The sequence below is a fragment of the Saimiri boliviensis genome, chromosome 2 (assembly GCF_048565385.1).
Source record: "Saimiri boliviensis isolate mSaiBol1 chromosome 2, mSaiBol1.pri, whole genome shotgun sequence".
Lineage (NCBI taxonomy): Eukaryota > Metazoa > Chordata > Mammalia > Primates > Cebidae > Saimiri > Saimiri boliviensis.
The window spans coordinates 133,452,629-133,476,317 of record NC_133450.1 but is presented as its reverse complement, the minus strand read 5'-3'; the positions used below and the strand labels follow the sequence as shown (position 1 = coordinate 133,476,317).

The following is a 23,689-nucleotide window of genomic DNA, read 5'->3' as shown; positions in this document are numbered from 1 at the left end:
CTGCTCCAAACTCCGGAAGAGTTTTTGGATCCACCATTTGTCCAATGATTCAGTGCCTCTTGAGCTCCAGGAAAGGGCTCCCTGGTGATGCAGGAGATCTTTTCTTGGGGTCTCCGTGCAGAGTTTGCTGGTTTCCTAAGGCCATTTTAATATTCGAAAAGATGCTGTGAGAAGCATATCGCATCAATAAAGAAGAATTCCGAGCCAGGTCACAGCCAATTTATACTGGGCTAGAGACACTGGTGGGAATGTATTCTGATCAGACGGAAGCCTCCCTGCAGGGCTGGGACTGGGCTGCAGGGGGCGCTCAGGACACACCCAGCACAGGCTGCTGGCTCAGAGCAGGTGCACAGGAGGCTGGGGAGCGGTTCCTCTCAGGGCCTGGGACTTCCTTTAAGGATATCTAAAATTAGTATATCACAAGGACTGGCGATATTTGTAAAAATATACTATTCAATTGTCACCATTTATCAAACTGGACGTTATAATGAGAACCACTTTTGCAATAGGTATTTCAAACTCAGCTAGATCTCTTATTAGTAAACAGTTGGAGGTCAGGGCAAGACTCTTTCTTAAAATAAGTGAAATTTTTGGAGAAACACATTCATTCCCAAAATAACACGTTAGCATATTAAGGTCTAGAAATGGTTCATGTTGCCCCTGAGACATTCAAATGTGGGTTCAAAATGACATGTGTGTCCTGAGGAAGCCTGTTACCCAGTGAGGGAAGCTCTGTCAACACAGTTCAGGGATGTGTCAGGGACGCATGATTTTTAACAGGATTACAGCTTGAACCCTCAGCTTCTACAATTGTGTCGTCCATGTGCCATCTATTTGCTCTTTCTCATACTGGGTCAGGAATTGGGCTATTAAATAGCATCCTTCATGCATATGCAAATAACTGAGGTGAATTTAGACATCTCTGTGCCTGAGAGTATCAACCAACAACCACACCGCTCCTTGAGAGAAGCCTCTAGAGCACAACTCCTTACCATGGACTGGACCTGGAGGATCCTCTTCTTGGTGGCAGCAGCAACAGGTAAGGGGCTCCCCAGTCCCAGGGCTGAGGGAGAACCCAGGCCAGTCAAGTGAGACTTCACCCACGCCTGTCTCCTCTCCACAGGTGTCCACTCCCAGGTGCAACTGGTGCAGTCTGGGGCTGAGGTGAAGAAGCCTGGGGCCTCAGTGAAGATCTCCTGCAAGGCTTCTGGATACACCTTTACCAGCTACTATATGAACTGGGTGCGACAGGCCCCTGGACAAGGGCTTGAGTGGATGGGACGGATCGACCCTGGTAATGGTAACACAAACTATGCACAGAAGTTCCAGGGCAGAGTCAGCATGACCAGGGACACGTCCACGAGCACAGCCTACATGGAGCTAAGCAGCCTGAGACCTGAGGACACGGCCGTGTATTACTGTGGGAGAGACACAGTGTGAAAACCACATCCTGAGATTGTCAGAAACCCCAGGAAGGAAGCAGCTGTGCTGACATGGAGGAGATGGCAAATATTAGATTTAAGACTTTCTTAGAAACTAACATTAAGTCATTAAAGAAAAAAGTATATAGATGTATATTTGAGAAATTTTAATTATTTGAGAGATTTTTCATACAACAGATACTCTGTAAACAAATATCAGAGACTGGAGAATGAACGCAATTAATAAAGCTGATATAGAACTTCCTCTGAAGGGATCTTTGTAAACATCAATTTCTGAATCAGTGTTATAAATATTTTGGAACACATGTACAAATCACATTTTAACTCTACTTTTATCCATATTTTTTAATTGCCAAAAATAGTCATGTTGTGCATGTAGCATTTTGAATTCCAACCATCAATGCATGGTAGTTCTTTGTTTTCCCCATTCATATTGTCACTTGTCACTATAAGAATTACGTGTTTGAACCATTGTAATAGCTCAGTAATGGCATCTAACTTATTTAAATGCACATGTCTCTAATAAAAATTCAAATTTAAAATTTTCATATAATTTTTGGTGAGATACCTCTCCTGATAGTTGGTTCATTGTTAACTGCATTGTTTTCTTTTGATTAGTTTTAAATATACTTGCCTATTTATTGTAAGTGTAACTTAATTAAAATAATTCATTTAACAAATATGTGACTTTGAAGTATTTTCTCCAAGGCTCTGGCTCTCTTTTACTTCCTCATCAGTGTGTATTGCAGAAAAATATGTGTGTGCGTGTTTGTACAAATTTAGATTTAAAAAATGTAAAATGTTATTAACCCATAGATCATGTCTTTGGCATTATATCTGATATCTCATCATAAAACACACTAACAGTGATTATTCTCCATGTCTCTAATCTCAGGCCACAATCAATTCATGAGCGATTAAGCTTCACCCGCTTGATTAGAGGACTATTAAACTAACACATTTGGAATGCTTCTGTAAGGAGCTGTGTTCTTCTTCCCATTATTTCTGTAGTTAATCATCCATTAATATCCGTACTGGTTTATGGATGTCTATTTCATACTCTGAAGAGGATCCATGCTACATTACCCGTTTTATTTTTTCAAACACCACAGCTTTACCAGGCACTGGGAGCTCATTTAGTTTGGATCCTGCATCCTTACAGCACACCACATCCTTTGGTTTTCGAACACTTCCCTGCTTCCTGGTATTACAATAAATTCTAAGCTTGTTTCCTTTATTATCTTTTTTGTATATAGAATCAGCCATTTTTCTAAAGATCACTTGTTTCTGATGTTAAAGAATAGTATTAACATAAAAAAATGTGACACTGGTTATGTGTGTTGTTAATGTTGTATAAGTACTTGTCAGGCCTCTCAAACAACTTGTCTAGCAAATGTGCATGTTTATGTGAACTCATGTTTATGGGCACATTGAAACTATGTATCTAATCTTCTCTAGCTTTATTACATTAAAAATGAGAACACACTTGTCTCTTCCCCCAACTGTGTCACCACTTGGACCTTTCTCACCTTCCTTCTTGACTGTCCATGAACTCCCACTGCAAAATGAGGAATCCCATCCCACCATATGCCATTGTATTACTTGACTGCAGAATTTCAGGACACATGCATAGCAGTATCAGAAATGTAAAGCTTTACCCTCGTTGGAAACATGTTTATCTACTAGAATAGGGTGCTTATGCGCAGCTTCTTTACACTTTAAACTTACAGAATTTTCTGATTGTCAAAGTTTCTTAGGTCAGTAACTTCATTTTCCACTTTGTTCATTGCTGCCATTTCATTATAAACTGTCATTTAAACTGTCATTTATAAACTTAAATGTCATTTATAAACTTAAACTGTCATTATAAACTGTCATTTATAAACTTAAACTGTCATTTAAACTGTCATTATAAACTGTCATTTCAATGACACTTTATAATTTGATTTATTTAAAATTTTATAAAAGACAAAACTATAGACAAGTAAATATATAGAGGATATTCCAGGAATTTAGAGAGTGAGTATATAAGAAGTTTAAAAGGCACTGTTTAAGGAGAGTAAAAGTATTTTTAGTGATATGCGATATGAGACATTACACAATTACTTTGTCTAAGCACATACTTTTGTGATGGAAAATATAAACTTAAATATATACAATTTACAAAGAACTATTTAGGAGTTCATTAACTGCAGGATCAAATGAATTGTATAAAATTAGAACTTATTTCATGAAGGTGGGGGTTGTCATGAGATGAAAGAAACAAAGAATGAAGTAATTTTTCCTCATTTGCATATAAGATGTTAAAACAAATCAATTTTCTCTATGACCCAGGTTTTTTTATTCCTGACAAGCAAATAACCCATGGGATTTTTTTCTTTCCTTGGTTGAGAAAGATTTTCCCAAATTTCAGCTCGGTTCAGGCATACACTGTCCCCGAATGGGCATTTACCCTCAGATGGGTGCACACACCTGTCAACATGTGGACTCTGCTGTCCGACAAACACACCTTTACTCATGTGGATTCTTCCTTCAGACATACACACCTGTTCCCACATGGACTCTTTCCTTAGATTACCACATATGTTCTTATATTTACTCTTTCCTCAGGAAACAGACATTTCCGCATGTGGACTCTTGTCTCAGACAAGCAAACATGTCTCCATGTGAACTCTTCACTCAGATAAGTACACGTGTTTCCACACTGACTGTTTTCTTACAGGGGCACATATATCCAATGTTGAAATGTTTTGCGACAAAATGATCTCAAGATAATGATCATTATAACCCCCTCCCTGACAAGGTGTAGATTTGTATGTTTTTCATGGAAGCCTAACTTTGCCTTATTGTCAAGAACTGGAGTTTGCAGCTCTAAATGCACCAATTAGAGACAGGTGTCCATTTTCTCTAGAAATCTATTTTTAGTTTCTTACTGGATGTATTTGTTGATGTTTGCTACTATGAAGATACCTGGACAGTGTCCACATTAGAGAATAAGAAAGAGTAATGGGCAGATTAACCATGTGCATTTAGACCCAGGAATCTTATAACCCTGCCCTCCCTGAAATGGAGACACAGAGGATGGATGAGCAATGCTGAGCGGTGCACCATGACCACAAAAAGAAAGACATGGAAAATCACTACACCCAAAAACTACTGAGCAACAGAGTTTAAGCAATGAGCAGGTCAGTGCTGAGATGCCAGGAGAACCATGGCTCTCAGGTACATTGTTCTAAACCCAAAACTGAGCTGCACAATCTATGACCAAGTTGATCTTGACAAAGTCAACAAAAATATGCGCTGGAAAGGGAACACTCTCTTCATTACATGTTGCTGGGACAATTGGACTGCCATATGCAGATAAATGAAACTGGACCTCAACCTCTCAACAGAAAATGGACTGAAGACTTGAACGTAGGACCTCAAACTATGAACATACTCAGAGAAAGCACCAGAACTCCTCTGGGCATTGGGCTCAGTAAATAATTTATGCCTAAAAGCTCAAAAACACAAGCAATAACATCAAAATAAGACAAATGACACTTAGTTAAACTAAAGAGCTTTCACACAGCAACAGAGTGAACAGACATATTGCAGAACAATGAAAAATATTTATACACATTGCATCTGACAGGGGACTAATATGCAGCATTTACACAGAACTGAAACAATTCTACCACAACAGCTATGAAAAACAATCTCATTTTAAATTGGGAAAGAACATGAATCAGAATTTATTTAAAGACCATATAAAACAGGACAATAGATATGTAAACAATGCTAAACATCACTAATCATCAGGGAGATGAAAATTCAAACTGCCATGACATATCTTAAATCCATCAGAATGGCTATCATTAAGAGCCAAAAATATCAGATACTTGTGAGGACCGAAGGGCTCTCTTTGATTTAATAACCCTAATACTGGGTAACTATCCAAAGGATAAATAAATGGTTATATCAGAATAATAACCAGTCTTTTGTTTTCCTGTATAGCTATTCACAATAGCACAGATACCAACCTAAGGAATTAACCTGTGTCTAACAACAGATAATTTTATAGAGAAAATGTTACATATATATATACAATTAAATACTATCGAGCCATATTAAGGAATGGAATCATGTCTTTCACAGCTACATGGATGGAACTCGAGGTCATTAGTTTAAGTGTAATAACTGAGAAACAGAACAGCACACACCACATGATGTCACTTATAAATGGGAGCTAAATATTATGTGCACAGGGATATAGAGAAATAAATGATGAACATTGGAGACTCAACTATGGTAGAGCAGAAGGTGGGAGAATGGTGAGAAATTATTTAATGAGTACTGTGTACATTATTTGGATCACATACACATTAAAACCAAGACTACAATGCAGTACATATGTAATAAAATTGCAGTCACTCCCTATAAATGTGTACATATAAAAACAAATATAATTAAAATATGAAATTAACAGTTGACCAATAATCTTGAAAATTAAAACTTGTCATCAATAAATGAAAATAATGTTAGTTGAACATCATCAAATTTTGAAACATTTTCTACTCAAGTGACTGTCAAGAAAATAAGGATGAGCTTCAGAGTAGAAAATATTTGAAAATCACCTATTAGCAATGTAATCATAATAAGAATCTGCAAATTCAACAGCAAAAAGAAGCAATCTGTTTATAAAATAGGCAAATGTTACGGTTTAAAATCATATGTTCCCACACATGTGTTCAGATACTTAACATTGTGTGTGTGTGTGTGTGTGTGTGTGTGTTAAAAACTAAAAAGAACATCAATGTCCTTCAATTAGGATAGAAACCATTACAGTGAACTCCAGAATTTCTTCTAAGTGACATAAAACCTGCCTGAAAGATCCCTAGAGACAGTCATGGATATCACTGTCACCGTTACCTGTCAGTGTTTGGGCTGGGCTCTCTCTGTCCCTTCCCTGATCAGGACCAGATGTTGAGCTCCACTACTTGTAGTTGGAAATTTATATTTTCAGCAATGCTCTGCAGTCTAAATTGCTCTTCAGACGGAACCAAACAAATGTGGACTCCTTTCCACTAACAGTGCCTGACGTTTGTACTGACCCCGGTAGAACTCTTCCCTGCTCTCTTTCTTCTTGGTTCTCTCCTGCAAGCCAGCAGCCCTGTGGTTTAGTCTGGATCTCCCATGCATCCACCCATCTCCTCCTAAGTGCATTCTACCACAGCCTCCACTGTGTTTGAGAGCTCTCTCTGGCTTTGTAATTCTCCACACCCTGTTGTGAAAGAAGCCAGGTCCTTCAAGACCAGATTCGGAACTCTATTTTATGAATAAGTGTCAGCACCGCCCTTCCCCTTCCCCCTGCTACTGACACAGAGCCCCTAAATAAGGTTCTGCAGGTGTAGATTAGGAGCCTTTCTCTTCTTCAGTGTAGGAGCTGGGTACTCAGTGGAGGGTTGAGGAGAAGCTTTCCACTTTATCAGCATGCAGTTCCTGCTGGGGTGGGCCCTTTGCCACAGGAGCAGAGCTGGGAACCCTATTATGGATGGCAAATGTAAATTCATAGTTAATTTACACTTAAGGTCTTAGCCAAATCTTAATGAAACACTTTCACAGCCAGAGGCAAGAGAAAGGCAGTTATAGATGAGTTTCTCTGAGGTCAGTTGTGTAAGAACCCAAGGACTGTTGCCTATGACCTTGAATGTCACTATATTCCTTTTCATGAGCTACATCCAGGCTATTCCCTGAATGTGAAAAGGTTGTGTATGTTTAATTATTTCATCTCAGTGCCCTTAGTCTTGTTTTCTCCAGTTGACAACCAAATCTCCACCATTCTAACAAACTAATGCAAGAACATAAAACCAAACACTGCATGTTATCACTCTTAAGTGGGAGTTGAACAATGAGGGCAAAAGTATACAGGGCAGTGAAGACCACACACCGGGCCTGTAAGGGGTTGGTGAACGAATGATTTATATTCATCTGGGTATGTACCCAGTAGTGGGATTTCTGGGTTGAATGGTAGTTCTGCTTTTGCTCTTTGAGGAATCACTATACTATGCACAATGGTTAAACTGATTTATGCTCCCACCAAGAGTGTATAAGCAATCCATTTTCTCCACAACCTCACCAGCAACTATTACTTTTTGGCTTTTTAATGACAGCCATTCTGACTGGCATGAGATGGTATCTCATGGTTTTGATTTGCCTTTCTCTGATGATCAGTGATGTTGAACTTTTTTTTCCTGGTTTATTGGCTGTGTTTATGCATTGTTTTGAAACATGACTGTTCATTCCCTTTGCCTAATTTTAATGGGGTTGATTGTTTTTCTCTTGTGAATTTCTTTACATTCCAAAAGCTTTTTATTCAGTTGAGCTGCCTCATCCTTAGCATGGTTTTTCACTCTAAAAAGAATAAGGAGGACCGGGGAGGAACAGCAATAGGAGAAATACCTAATGTAGATGACAGAGTGATGGATGGAGCAACACGCGTGGTATGTGTTTAACTATATAACAAACCTGCATGTTCTGCTCTTGTACCTTAGAACTTAAGGTATAATTTAAAAAAAGAAAAAACCCAATAGAGCCCATTGTAAATCACTAGACTTCCATGTTGCAGAAATATGGTTTCCCAACAACACGATGAGTTATAGAATGATACTATTTTATGGCAGTAGAGCAAATGACTAAATCCACTAATTTATGAATCTCAGAGGCTACCATGGAGGTTTGTATGTATCAGTGTATTGCTCTAGAAATGTTCAGTTTCTGTACACTATTTTATGCAGTAATGAGGACAATGTGAACTGTAGGGAGTCTCCATGGCCTTGTGAGCACAGAGACCACATCCAGTGCAGGTGCAGAGCAAGGCTGGAGCAGTCAGCCGGCGGCTCCCTCTAGCGTCTTCCAGTTCCTTGTCCAAAGCATCTGCTCATCCATGGGGTAAGAAAACAGAAGTCACGCATGCAGTCTGCTCTCTCTATAGGGCTGATGGGGTACAAGGACTATATTGATTATTCATGAAACTTTCCTATAGGAATGCAGCTTTGTGCAGACTTACTGATAAACACACAGTTCTTCACATAATACATTTTAATAGTTTTTTTTTTTAACCTTTTCCTCTCCAATTAAAAAAACTCACTTTTTCCCCTAATCAAAGAGGATTTTGATCAGAATGCTTGTGGGGAGCCCCTGTTCTCCCAGATATCCACTGTCATTTCTCTTGAAGAGAGGAAGAACACCAGCTCTCTAGATTTCTACTCTAATTTTCTAGGAATAAAACCAGCAGTCTGCATCTAAGAAGACCAATCTGCAGGAGCAGGAGCGTCAATCCTTGACTGAGAGCCATAACCCTGAAATGAGATGGTGTCCCCCATAGAGAGCACACGTGGACACCCACATGTGAGGGCTCACTGCTCCTCACCACAGATGCACTCCCCCACTGAGTCCTGAGACCTGGGTGCACCCCATAGTGTAGGGCTCAGATGAAGGGATGCAAATCTCCACCAGCCCCACCCTCCTCTGGGTTGAAAAGCCAAGCACAGAGCCTGGCTCACTGACTCCTGTGCCCCACCATGGACACACTTTGCTCCACTCTCCTACTGCTAACCATCCCTTCCTGTGAGTGCTGTGGCCAGGGACTCCTTCAGGGGTGAAACATCTGTTCTTTTCTTTGTGAGCTTAATCTTCTTATGCTTTCTCCACAGGGGTCTTGTCCCAGGTCACCTTGAAGGAATCTGGTCCTGCACAGGTGAAACCCACACAGACCCTCACGCTGACCTGCACCTTCTCTGGGTTCTCACTCAGCACTTCTGGGATGGGTGTGGGCTGGATCCGACAGCCCCCAGGGAAGGCCCTGGAGTGGCTTGCAACCATTTATTGGGATGATGATAAGCGCTACAGCCCGTCTCTGAAGAGCAGGCTCACCATCTCCAAGGACACCTCCAAAAACCAGGTGGTCCTTACAATGACCAACATGGACCCTGTGGACACAGCCACATATTACTGTGCACAGAGACCACAGAGCCACAGCCCAGGGCACCTCCTGTACAAGAACCCAGGCTGCTTCTCAGTGGTGCCCCCTCCCCATCTCTGAGAACAGGAAAGTGTGGCTGAGATGCCATTTCCTGCCAGGGCCTGTGTTTCTTGTCCCCACCGGAATCAGAGCCTTGTCTTCCTCTATCTTCTTGACTAATAAATGGCATGACCCCTGTTAGTGGTTCATGAAAGAGAAGCTGTATCCTGTTTGGTAAAGATTCAGCATGAAAGTTATCTGTTACCTGAGCCAGATGCATCACTGCTATGTGGCCACTAGTTTCTGAGGCTCATATCACTTTAAAGGACCAAATACAAATGTCCATAGAGTATGCCATTCTTAAACTGTAGAAATGATGTTGAAGAAGAATGTGGAGATAAGAGAGCAAGAGGAATTATGAAAATCCAGATAGCAAGTTTTCTTGTAGAGTGGAAGTTACACTAGTAATTTCATGAAACAATAAGATAGATGAAATATGTCTTCATCATGGAGTGTCTCACAGTGGCAGTGCACAAATAAATTTTTAAAAATTTCATAGGGTAGGTGTGATGGATGAGGCTTATTTCCAATGGGTAACCCATAAATACCCAGATAAGTAAACAAATCCAACACTTAGAAAAAAAAAGTGCCTCATCTTGACACCAGAAATCTACCTCAGTAAGTTCAAGGAGCAATGTGGTAAAGAAATGGAAAATTTTAAACACATTTATTATGTTTCTAACTCATGTTTGAATATGAAAACAGAACTGTCCACAATTTTAGGAAAGCTCTTCCATGACATTGAATCACTACAGTCATAGAAACTCCACTGATCAACAAAGTTCAAGCAGTGAGCAGGTCAGTACCGAGGCCCCGGGTGAAACAATGCTCTCGGGTACATTGTACAGAACCCAGAATTGAGCTACACAATCTATTGCCAAGTGATCTTTGGCAAAGTTAACAAAAATTAACAAAAATGTGCACCAGGGAAAGGACATCCCATTCAATAAATGGTGCTGGGGAAATTGGATGGCAAATGCAGAAGAACAAAACTAGACTCTCACACTCAACACATCCATACTCCACACAAAGTGAATTAAATACTTACTTGTAATATTTCAACTATAAGTGCACTCAAAGAAAACACCAGGACAACTCTTCTGGGCATTGGACTAGGTAAATAATTTATGACTAAGACCCCAAAAGCATACCTGAGAAAAAAGTAGACACATGAGATTTAATTAACCCACAGAGTTTTTTTTTCACAGCAACAGACTAAACAGGCAGGTTGCAACATTTTTGCACACCTTGCCTGTGACAGGAAACAATATGAAGAATTCATAAGCAATTCAATCAACTCTACAACATAGGAACAAGAACAAAATACCCCCATTAAAATGAGCAAAGGACATCAGTAGACATTTTTTAAAGCACACCTAAAAATGGATGCTACATATACAAACAATGCTCAACATCCCTAACCGTCAGGGAAATGAAAATTAAAACCACAACAAGCTCTTGTCTGACACCAGTCAAAACGACTATTGCTAGAAACTCAAAAATATCAGATGTTTCTGAAGATGGATAGTAAAGGGAACTCTTAGACACTGTTGATGAGGATGTGGACAAATACAACTTCTGTGGATAATGATATGGATATTTCCAAAAATAACTAGAAATAGACCTGCCATTTGACACAACAATTCCACTACTGGGTAACTAGGCAAAGGAAAATAAATCATTACTTCAAAAGATACCCACACTTCTATGTTTACCACAAAACTATTCTCAACAGCATCTATGTCAACCTGAGTGTCATCCAACAGATGATTTCATGAAAGAATGTACCATGTACACCCAATTTGATACTAATCAGCCACAAAAAAGAATGAAACTGTGTCTTTTGCATCAAGATGCATAGAACTGGAGGACATTATACTTACTGAACTGTAAGTTTGGTTCACAGACTGAACCAAACAAACGTGGGACACTTTGAATCATGTCTGGCATTTGTTCCAACCACAAGAGAACCTCCCCCAGCCCTCCCCATTCTCGGTTCAGCCTCTGTCTCACAGGCATCCACCTGTCTCCTTTCAAGGACCTTTCAAGGCACCCTCCACTGATTTTGAGAACACTGGCAGGTTTTGAACTTTTCCACATTCTGTTGTCACTGAAGTTAGGATGTTTGGAGCCAAATTAAGGGTCATATTTTATGAGCACCCACTCTCTCCTGGGACAGAGCTCCTAACCAAGGTTCTGCAGATGGAGACAATGATGGGCTTTTTTCTTCCTCAGTGTAGAAGCTCAGTGCTGAGTGGAGGTTTAGACAGAAGCTTCCCACCTTCTCAGCACTCCAGTTCTGGTGGGGTGAAGCCTCTGCCATGGGAGCAGAGCTAGAAACCAGGGACCCAATGTCCCGGCACTGGGCCCAGGGCAGAGCCTCCATCCATGAGTGGTTCCATGGAAGAAGCAACTCTCTGTTTCTCATTAGCTCTTGTCCAGATCTGAGCCTCAGCATCATGTGCTCTTGGCAGGATCAGAGGGCCAATGTCCTGGTCCCTGGGGCAGAGTTTCCTCGATGGGAGCTGGGTAGCAGGTGTCCAGTCTTCTCAGCTGCATCTGTCTGCAGTGGAGTTTACATCATGCTGAGCTGGGATGTGGAAGGGAGGAAGAGCATCTTAGATCTAATGCGATGACTGGCCTTACTGAGTTTTGTCAATTTTCTTGAATAAATGCTTTCACTTGCTGTATGCTGTTAGGGCCTTTCCAAACCCTGTAATTTTTCAAAATTACTTTCACTGGTCTCATGAGGGCATGGATTCATTGAGACCCTCAGGCTTTCAAAGACAAATGGAACTGTTTATTTTTTCACTTTTTAGAGAACATCCATAAATTATAAAACAATGAGTTGGCTTTCCTTCCAACACTTTACAGATACCATAAACTTTCCTCTAGTTGTAAGGGTTTATCCAGAAGAATGCCGTCATCACCTTTTCTGTTCTTTTGGAAGGAATGCCCTCTCTGTTCACGTCCACTTGCCTGCGTGTATTTCTATTTGTCTTTGATTTTCAGCAGTTTTAGTAAGATATACCTAAATGTGTTTGTGGTGGGGTACAGGGGGTGTGATCCTGCTGTTCTTTGTTCCTGAGACACATGGATTCATTGTTTACTCTGTCTTTGTGGGGAGTAAAATTGTTAGAAAAAATGTCAGTGTGAGCTCACCAACAAGCCTCCCTGACGTGGGCACAGGACCACCGAGGGTTGCTCAGGAAACACTTCGCAAAAGCCAGCCTCAGGGCAAGGGCAGATGGGGTTAAGGTCTGGTTTCCTGTCACTCTGGCTTCCTCTCCATAAAATAGTTTCCTCTGGGGCTCTTCTCTGGATTCCTTAACCTGTTCTTACCTGTGAAGTCTCTGAAGAAGAAATATGTGTTGTACCAAGAGAAAAACTTTCTCACATGTACCAAAGGCAGAGTCACCTATAGTCACTCCTATTTCTCAGTGTCTATAAGTTACCAATGCTTCTGAAGTCAATCAGCTTTATCTATAATAGATGCGGTACTTAAATCAAAATGACACATTTCAGTTTTAATACTGGATTCCGCATCACATCAAGTGCTTCTTGCTGGAGCTGGATCAATCAGCCCCAGGGGAGGGACTGGAGTGGGTCAGGTGCACAGGTCATGAAGGAGCAGAAATTCCAACCCATTCCTCTAGGGTCCAGTCACTACCTCCAGATCTGTGCCCAAAAAACAGATCTTCCTGCAGCTGAGCAATGTGAGCAACAAGCACACAACCATGTGTTTTCAAGCAAAAGACACAGTGGGGGACACCCGTGTGAACCCAGACACACACCTTCCTGTGGGAGTTCACAGGACAGCAGGGGGTGCTGAAACAGAAGCTGAAACTCAGGAACCAGCAGGGAAACCCAGAGGGCACTTGGCACCACATGGGAGCTCAGGACCATTGTGGGGCTCAGTGGTCAGGCAGGCTCAAGGTTCAGCATCAGGGCAGGTGCAGCAGGCAGGGAAAGGCACTGGAGATGGTGTTCTGTGGCTTCTTCTCATTCCACCACTAGCCACCCTCCACTAAATCGACTCTAACGTGTTTGAGTGTTTACATGTCTGGAAAATAATATTTATATTATATACATAGCCATATGTGAGTGCATCAAGTTACTCTCTTCAACTTACATGGACCCTGTTTATTAGGAATAAGTTCCTGTATTTGAAGATTTTATAAATTAAAGATGATGTAGAATCACTTTCTCTTTCAATCTCCTTTCCTCACTCTTTCTTTCTTTCTTTCTCTCACATACACTGATAAATGCACAGGATGCTATAACTTTACTTACATTATGTATTTTAAAGAAAACTGATTCATTTGCAGCTTGACCAGTTTAGCTGTTGTTCACGTTGTTGTAAGATTAAGAACACGTTTCTCAGTTGTGTAGTCCTCTAAGCTGAGCAGCAGTTTGTATGAAATACACAAAACTGAAAATAATCAAAATATTAATCAGCAGTTTTATCAGTAGACGAATTTTGGGAAAGTCATATATTGGCATAGTATCCACTACTGCAATCAATTAATGTTGAATACAATCAACAGCATGGTTAAATTCACAAGTACTTAGGCCACCCGTGTGAACCCAGACACACACCTTCCTGTGGGGGTTCACAGGACAGCAGGGGGTGCTGAAACAGAAGCTGAAACTTAGGAACCAGCAGGGAAACCCAGAGGGCACTTGGCACCACGTGGGGGCTCAGGACCGTTGTGGGGCTCAGTGGTCAGGCAGGCTCAAGGCTCAGCATCAGGGCAGGCGCAGCAGGCAGGGAAAGGCACTGGAGATGGGGTTCTGTGGCGTCTTCTCATTCCACCACTAGCCACCCTCCACTACATCTACTCTAATGTGTATTAATGTTTATGTATAATGTGTATGAAAGTACATATATATAATTCAATTTTATAAACTGTGCAAATTGAATATTTATTGCAAATTATATCACAAAGATCCCAAACTGACTTCTCCATGGTAAAAGGATGGAAGGTGTAGGCAGGGGAAATTGCAGGAGAAAAAGAGAAAATTGTGGGGTAACTGATTTGTTTTCTCTGTGAATGGTGTTGATTATGTAAATATTTGTGTGAAGATTGTTATTTGTCAATATGATCTCATTAAAACTACTACAAATAAAAATGTATGATTTGGTAGAAAATGATTAAAAGAGGTAAAAATAATACAAAGAAGTCAAGTCATAGACTTCTGAATACATATATGAATTACTACTCAGTTTTTCAGTATTATTAAGGAAAACACTAAGATATAGCCAAATAATGTCATGATATTATTATAAGAAAAGAGTTTCATAAACCTCACTGGAAATTTCTTGCTCAGTCCTAGAGTTAATCTAGGGAGCAGTCAGATCCAGTCCTGAGGAACACAGGCCAGACACTGAGACTGGCTCTTACCGGATGTGAGCTCTTAGACATGTGACATGGCCCCTCCACACTTGGGGGTTGACATTCACATGTGTAAATGTAGGAAAATTTGACTCCTACAGAACATACTTCTTGTGCATCTAAAAGTAGAAATGCAAATGAGAATTAATTATTTATGAAGAATAATCACTCACATCCTCTCTGGGATACAGCTCCTCTGGGCATCCCTTCGAGAACTCGCTATATAGCAGGAGACATGAAAATAGGGCCCTCCCTCTGCTGATGAAAACCAGCCCAGCTCTGACCCTGCAGCTCTGGCAGAGGAGTCCAGGCCCCGGATTCCCAGGTGTTTCTATTCAGTGATCAGCACTGAACACAGAGGATTCACCATGGATTTTGGGCTGAGCTGGGTTTTCCTTGTTGCTATTTTTAAAGGTGATTCATGGAGAACAAGAGATACTGAGTATGTGTGGACATAAGTGATGGGAACAGTGCATCTGTGTGGCAGTTTCTGACCAGGGTGTCTCTGTGTTTGCAGTTGTCCAGTGTGAGGTGCAGCTGGTGGAGTCTGGGGGAGGCTTGGTCCAGCCTGGGGGGTCCCTGAGACTCTCCTGTGCGGCCTCTAGATTCACTTTCAGTAGCTCTAACATGCACTGGGCCCACCAGGCTCCAGGGAAGGGGCTGGAGTGGGTCTCATTCATTAGTTATCATAGGGGTAGCACAAGCTAAGCAGACTCCGTGAAGGGTAAATTCACCATCTCCAGAGACAACGCCAAGAACTCGCTGTATCTGCAGATGAACAGCCTGAGAGCCGAGGACATGGCTGTGTATTACTGTGTGAGAGACACAGTGAGAGAGGCCCGTGTGAGCCCAGACACAAACCTCCTGCAGGGACACTCGGGGGAATCAGCTGCAGGGGGCGCTCAGGACCCACTGGTCAGAGTCAACCCCAGAGGCAGGTGCAGATGGAGCTGATTTCCTGTTAGAATGTGGGATTTTGTCGTTTTACAGTTTCTCTAGTTAATCTCTCTAAGTTTAGAATTCTGTGCTCCCATTTGCTCAGGACCCTCCACTGTGTTGTGTGTAGACTCATCTGGGAGTGCAATTGGCTGTTAATAGTGAAAGGGATAAACTTATTTGATCCAAATGGGATGTGGATGTGGAAATAACCCTATTCTATGCAAAGTGTCAGAGTCATCTTCTTCAGAATTGGTGTTAGAAAGAGCTTGTGAAATGTATCAGAATCAAAATGGGGCCACTTGTGTTAAAACCACAATGAATGAAGCTGGGGAAGGCCATGAAGGAGGGTCTAACACACATATTCCTGATAGCAAGAACTGCCATAAGTAGACTCTGCACAGACACAAGCTTTCACAGAGGCCACCACAATCTTTTCTGTTTTTCCTGTCTTTTTTTTTTTTTTTTTTGAGATGGAGTGTCACCCTTGTTGCCCAGGCTGGATTGCAATGGTGCAATCTTGGCTCACCAAAACCTCTGCCTCCTGGGTTCAAGCGATTCTCCTGCCTCAGCCCCACAAGCAGCTGCGATTACAGGCATACACCAGCATACCCAGCTAATTTTGTAGTTTTAGTAGAGATGTGGTTTCTCCATGTAGGCCAGGCTGGCCTCGAACTCTTGACCTCAGGTGATACACCTGACTCGGCCTCCCAAAATTCAGGGATTAAAGGTGTGAGCTACTGCACCTGGACCAGGCCACCATAATCTTAAAAGAATTGCTTCTCTAAATGTATCTGCCCAGCAACTGCCTATTAACCTCACACCAATGTCATACCTGTTATTAACCCTTCTAGTCCATGATAGTTGTCTTAAAACAGCTGATGTAACACTCCTCATTTTCATTCTTTATCTTCCTTTACCAACCCAAATGCACCCACACATATTTCAAATGCAATATCCATTTTTGGATAAATATTTTTGTATTTTAGAGTCTCTCTCTGTTATTCAGAGTTGACAGACAACAGATGAACATGCCACTGTTTTGTGAGGCATAGAGGATGACTATTTTTGGAGGTGGCTAGGGATATCCAACGTGCATAAGATCATCCATCAGTCATTACAGGCTGGAAGTCCCAGAGAGGGGTGAAGCTGCCAAATCGCCATGGAATTTCATTTTCTCCAGTTCTGCTCTGATGGAATCAGGCCCAACCATTTTATCAACAACAATCTACCTAACCTAGAGTCAGCTGATGACAGGTTGAATAACATCTATTACGTAAGTTGACATCATCACTTATATTAATGTTGGATTGAATAACTATAGTTTACCTTAACCACGGGTACCAGAAAACTAACCATAACACATAGAGAAGAACCTTTAACATGAGATCTATGTTCTTCTAGTAAAATGGCATCCATCACAAACCATCCCCGCCTGGGCAGCACCTAGATGGTGTCAGTAATCCCCCTCCTTAGCTGGGAATATGCAGGCTGCAAGGGGCACTGGTGAAATGGGGGAGATGTCCACTTTATTAGTTTGTTCTCTCATTGCCAGAAAGAAAGAACTGAAACTGAGTGATTTATAGAGAAAAGAGGTTTGATTTACCCATGATTTTGCTGGCTGTAGAGGAAGCATGATGATGGAATCTGTTCAGCTTCTGGGGAGACCTCAGGGAAGTTACAATGACAGCAAAAGGCGAAGGGGGATCAGACATTTTATATGGCAGAAGGAGGAGCAAAGAAAGAGTGAGGGTGGAGATGCTACACATTGTTAAAAAGCCAAATCCCATGAGACCCCATATACTATTACGGCAAGGGGATGATGCTAAACCATTTATTATAAATCTGCTCCCATGATACAACCACAGGGCCCTACCTCCAACGTTAGGGAAGCAAAATCACAAAAGGTTGTGACAGGTGGGACATCCTGAAAACTCACTAGGCGTGTCGCACATCGCCCAGGAGCTGTCTAGGGGAGCAGTCTCTTCAGTGTTTAGAGGCACAGGCACAGGTAATGGGGCTGACACTGTCCAAATGTGTGATATTGGACACACTGCACAACCGCTCTGTGCTATTTGTAATTTATCTTCTCTAAAACTCTGACACTGACACTTGCATTAAAGATATTCTCCAAATATATAAAAATAAAATAAGATGATGATTGCTAAATAATTATCAAGGCACAATCAGATAATCTGAAGTTACACTTTCCTGAGAGACAGGATTACCTCCAGGGTTTTCCAGGACACTCTCATCTGCTCTGGGCCCTGCCCTCTCCTCAGCTGTGCCACCCAGAGCGTGCTTTGTAGCAGGAGACATGCAAATAGGGCCCTCCCTCTGCTCATAAAAACCAGCCCAGCCCTGACCCTGCAGCTCTGGGAGAGGAGCCCAGCCCCAGAATTCCCAGGTGTTTCTATTCAGTGATCAGCACTGAACACAGAGGACTCGCCATGGAGTTTGGGCTGAGCTGGGTTTTCCTTGTTGTTATTTTTAAAGGTGATTCATGGAGAACTAGAGATACTGAGTGTGTGTGGACATAAGCGAGGGGAACAGTGCATCTGTGTGGCAGTTTCTGACCAGGGTGTCTCTGTGTTTGCAGGTGTCCAGTGTGAGGTGCAGCTGGTGGAGTCTGGGGGAGGCTTGGCTCAGCCTGGGGGGTCCTGTAGACTCTCCTGTGTGGCCTCTGGATTCACCTTCAGTAACTACTGAATGAGCTGGGTCCGCCAGGCTCCAGGGAAGGGGCTGGATTGGGTAGGTTTTATTAAAAAAAAAAGCTGATGGTGGGACAGCAGAATACGCTGCGTCTGTGAAAGGTCGATTCACCATCTCAAGAGATGATTCAAAGAACACGCTGTATCTGCAAATGAGCAGCCTGAAAACCGAGGACACAGCCATGTATTACTGTGCGAGACACAGTGACAGGAGGCCCATGTGAGCCTGGACGCAAACCTCCTGCAGGAACACTCAGGGGAATCAGCTGCAGGGGGTGCTCAGGAGCCACTGATCAGAGTCAACCCCAGAGGCAGGTGCAGATGGAGGCTGATTTCCTTTCAGGATGTGGGTCTTCATCCTCTCAAAGTTTCTCTAGTGAAACTCTCTAGGTTTAGAATTCTGTGTTTCCTAATGTCATCTCTAAGTATTTTTTAAAAGATCATTTTAACATGTGGACTTATTTTCATATGCAGCAAATGCAGATGACGCTTACAGAGATGAAAAGTCCTCAACCGTAGTCACCAGCATCAGAGTCCAGAGGAAGCTCCGCAGCGCCTGGCGAGTCTTCTCCAATCAGACCCAGGACAGAAACCTCAGGGAGATTCCCGGACTAGAACAGTCCTTAGGAATTTTGGCCTCAGAAAATGGAGAGGCTGGGCTGGGTTCCGTGTCGTGTAGAACCTCACAGGTTTCACGTCTGACCCTTCTCCTGACACTAAAGCCAATCGCATCAGCAGGGACCCAGGGCTCCTTTGCTCCCACTCCCTGTCCTTCCTTTGCAGTGCTGGTTCTCCCTTTTTTATTTGCTTTTCCTGCTTCCTGAAAAAGAAACAGATGGTCTCCATGGTCTCCATTCCAGGCCTCAAGGCATTTTCTTGGAGCACAGGTGGGGCTCAGGCTGTGGCTCCTGCAGCCACGTGGGAGATGCTGATGGGGCTTTCTTCTCCCCCATTTGCTCAGGACCCTCCACTGTGTTGTGTGTAGACTCACCTGGGACAGCAATTGGCCGTTAATAATGAAGGGGATGAACTTATTTGATCAAAATGGGGTGTGTATGTGGAATGAAACCTGTTCTATGCAAAGTGTCAGAGTCATCTGCTTCAAAAGAGCTTATGAAAGTTAGAAAGAGTTAGAAAGAGGTAGAAAGAGCTTGTGAAATGTATTAGAATCAAAATGGAGCCACGTGTGTTAAAACCCCAATGAATGAAGGAATGCCGTGAAGCAGGGTCTAACACACATATTCCTGATAGCAATAACTGTCATAAATAGACTCTGCACAGCCACCACCTTGCACAGAGGCCACCACAACCTTAAAAGAATTTCTTCTCCAACAACTGCCCGTTCCACCTCACACCAATGTCACCTCCGTATTGTTCCTTCTAGCCCAGGATAACTGTCTCAAAACAGCTGATGTAACCCTCCTCATTTTTCCTTAATTATGTATCTTTCTTTTACCAAACTGAATGCACCCATACGTGTTTCAATTTCAATACCAATCCTTAAATAAATTTTATTATATTTTAGAGTCTCTCTCTGTTTATTATTCAGGGTTGACAAGCTACAGATGGACAGGCCACATTTCTGTGATACATAGAGGATGACAGTTTGTGAAGGTGGCTAGGAACATCCAATGTCCATAGGATCATTCGTCAGTAAGTGCATGCTGGAGGTGCCATAGGGAGGTGAAGCTGCTGAATCACCATGCAATTTCATTTTCTCCAGTTCTGCTCTGGTGGAATCAGGCCCACAAATTTTATCAATGGCAAACTACCTAAACTAGACTCAGCTGATGAGAGTTTTAATAACATCTATTAAATAAATTTACATCAAATATAATATGTATATATAATATATGTAATATGTATAAAATATGTATATTATATATATATAGTGTGTATATATATATAGTGTGTATATATATATACATATATATATGTATATGAGAGAAAGAGAGAAACAGAGTCTCACTCTGTCACCCAGGCTAGAGTGCAATGAATGGTGTGATCCTGGCTCACTGCATCCTCCACCTCCCAGGTTAAATCAATTCTCCTGTCTCAGCTTCCTGAGTAGCTGGGACTACAGGTGGACACCACCACATCCAGCTAATTTTTGTATTTTTAATAGAGACAGGGTTTCACCATATTGGTCACGCTGATGTCAAATTGCTGACCTCAGGTGATCCACCCACCTCAGCCTCCCAAAGTGCTGGGATTACAGGCGTGAGCCGCCTTGCCCGGCTAACACCACCTATATTAGTGTTGGATTGAATAATTACAAAGTCTACCCTTACCAAGTACACGATAACCCTTACCACTCCCCAGAGGGAAAAGTCTTTAACATGACATTTATGTTCTTAAGTTTGTTAAGGTGTAAAACTGACCACTTCACAATTAGGCAATTATAATTTTGCTAATGAGTTGTTTTGGATTTTGACACATTTTCAGATTCATGGCATGCGATTACATTCTCCCATTCTGTAGACTGGAGTTGTTTCCATGGTTTGTGGAATATTTCTGTTGTGATGCATTTCCACCCGTTCATTTCTGCGTTTGTTGTCTCTGCCTTCAATTTGAAATACAGAAAATCATTCTTAATATTATTTTCTGGGTGGGGGAAATTTTATAATTGCAATCCACACGTTTAACTATTTAAATGTGATTTTTGTGTTCATTCTAAACTAAAATTCTTAATTCTTTGCATGTGTAGATCCAGTTGAACACCCTCTTTGGGAAAGACCTTGATTTGTACATTTTATATTGTTGGCTCACATACTGAAAATCAGTTTGGGATTGACATATCCTTTTATTTCTGAGCTCTCTCTCTATTAATACCAGTGCCATCCTGTTTTTATTTATGCATCAAAACGTGCATATTGTGAGTTTCAGTGTGTTTTTTAGAACCGGTGATGCAAACAGCCGTGTTCTCGGTTCACTCTTAGCCTGGGGAAGCCCTCGCACACACTCCCCTCACCTGTGGTGTCTCTGCATCCCCATCACAACCAGTGCTTCCTGCTGGTCGTGATGCAACATAGCGTTATTCTAGTTTCCATACTGGATTTGTGTTTTTTACTTTGTTTGTATTTAGTTTCAAATTTCTATGTCAGGTCTCCAGAATACAGGAATTACTTCCAAGTGTGTTTTCTTGTTGTTCATTTTCATGGAGTTTCCTGAAGATTTAAAATCCTCCTTTGCCTGCAGCATATTTTACAATTACGCACCACTGTAGAATACTTGTATTTATTTAATTAAGTGCAATAACTTCTGCCTTCTGGGCTGATTTTACATTTGTAGAGGAATATATCTTAAATAAAAGTTTGTACTAGTAATATAAATTATTGGTTAATAACTACCACTTTATTATTTAGGTGTTACTCATCAAGAATTAATGTTAAGTCAAGGGTCAAAATGGGAATATTATGTAAGGGATATAGAAAATATTTTGCTAATATAGAAGAAATTGACATGAGCACACTCTTTTTATCCAGCCATCTCTCCTGCCTATCACATTATTAACTCCGTGGTAAATATGACTGCACTTGGGACTTGTTCTAATTTGAGAATTAGTTACTTATTTATCTAAATGCCTCTAGATTATTATGTGTGACTATTTCAGCAGAGAGGGAAGAGAGACAGCCTAAGCTGACCAAACATTGAGGAAAATCACAACATAACGAAACAAGAAGGCTGGATGTGAGTGGCTCCAGGATTGAATAGTTTGACAGTTCATGTGCCCAGGCAGTTTCTTTTCTCAATTTTCCACACTGATGCACCCAGAAAGTCAGCTTCACCCCTCAGGTGACTCCCATGATGCCGTGACATGGAGACAACATTCCCAAGAGTAACACATGTGTTAAATATCCCTGGAAGTGGGGAAGAGACATTTTTGCAATTCTCCTCTGAAGAACCAGGAACACCTCAACAGACCATCTCCCCTGCCACCATAACTAGAACTTCACCACATGACCAATGGACACTCGTCCCTGAAGGGGAAAATAAGATTCCATTGCTGAGGCTGGCAATTTCATCACATAAATTACAATCAACAGATATAAAGGTTTTAAAAACTAACTGAAGTCTGTTCTTCTATGTCCACCATGGATTACAGGTCCTCCAATACCTTCTTTGTCTTTTCTGCTTGACTTTGTCTCTTCACCTTGTTCTGTCTTCCCAAGAATCTCTTTCTGCTCCCTCAGGTGCATTCAAGTGTTTTATTTAACTGATGATTTTTTAAATGGTAAAAGGCATTAGACTAAACAGTTAATATTCTTGGGTCCATATTCCTAAAAAGACATTGTGACCCTGAGTATGGGCATAACCTTGCCAGTGTTACTGACCCTTCCCCTTCCCCAGATGAGAAGCTGGTCTGTGTGTTCCTGCCCCTTCCCCTGGGGTAGAGTCCTCCCGTTTTCCACAGATGTTTCCTCCCGCAGCTCAAGTGTTCTCCGTTGGTGTCATTGCCCTCCAGATGTGCTTCCCTGCACTGCAGACTAAGGCTCTGATTTCATAAGAAAGAGAGGGGAGCTGCTTCTCAACAGATCTTTGGTGGGGACCTCGGTTCCCATGACAATACCTGAGGGGTTGAACCAGCACCCCTAGGCTCCTAGGTTTCAGTGGCTTGCCCCTGCAGAGTACATTCCTAGTTCTATAGTGACAATAGGGAGTTGGGTCTGAATACATTTTAGAAGTGGGAGTTCTTGTTCTCTTCCAGACAGACGTTCAGGAAAGGAAAATTTTTGTGACTGTCCTATTTCTTGAGAAAAGGGATTCAAGAGGATAGGAAAGCTTTTCAGTACACGGTTCCTTAAAATTCCACCCAGCAATACATTTACCATACTCGTTTCCAAGAATCCAATTTATAGTTGTATCTTTTCTGGGAATAGCCCATGTTTCACATTCCAGACCCGCCTTAGGAAGTTTCAAACCCCAGCTTTGTTATGCACTACAAACACTTGCTTCTCCCTGAACCTCAGATTTCTTGTTTGTTTTCAAACTTTAAATACTGTAAATATTAAGAAAATTTGCAAAATTCCATCTTCTATGTTTATCTGCTATCGTTGATGCAGTTGTAAAAAATAAGAAGAATATTCCTTTCCTATGTACATTATCAAGTTTAATAGCGGATTTTTAGTAAGACCCAAAATA

General features: G+C 41.6%; 1 gene segment (V, D, J or C); it reads left to right on the top strand.

Annotated features, from left to right (window-relative positions):
- The first annotated feature begins 929 nt into the window (after nucleotides 1-929).
- Nucleotides 930-2,026, top strand: LOC141582491 (immunoglobulin heavy variable 1-3-like). The segment is given in 2 exon segments: nucleotides 930-1,039; nucleotides 1,124-2,026. Coding segments are annotated over 2 exon segments (363 nt in total).
- The last annotated feature ends 21,663 nt before the right edge of the window (nucleotides 2,027-23,689 follow it).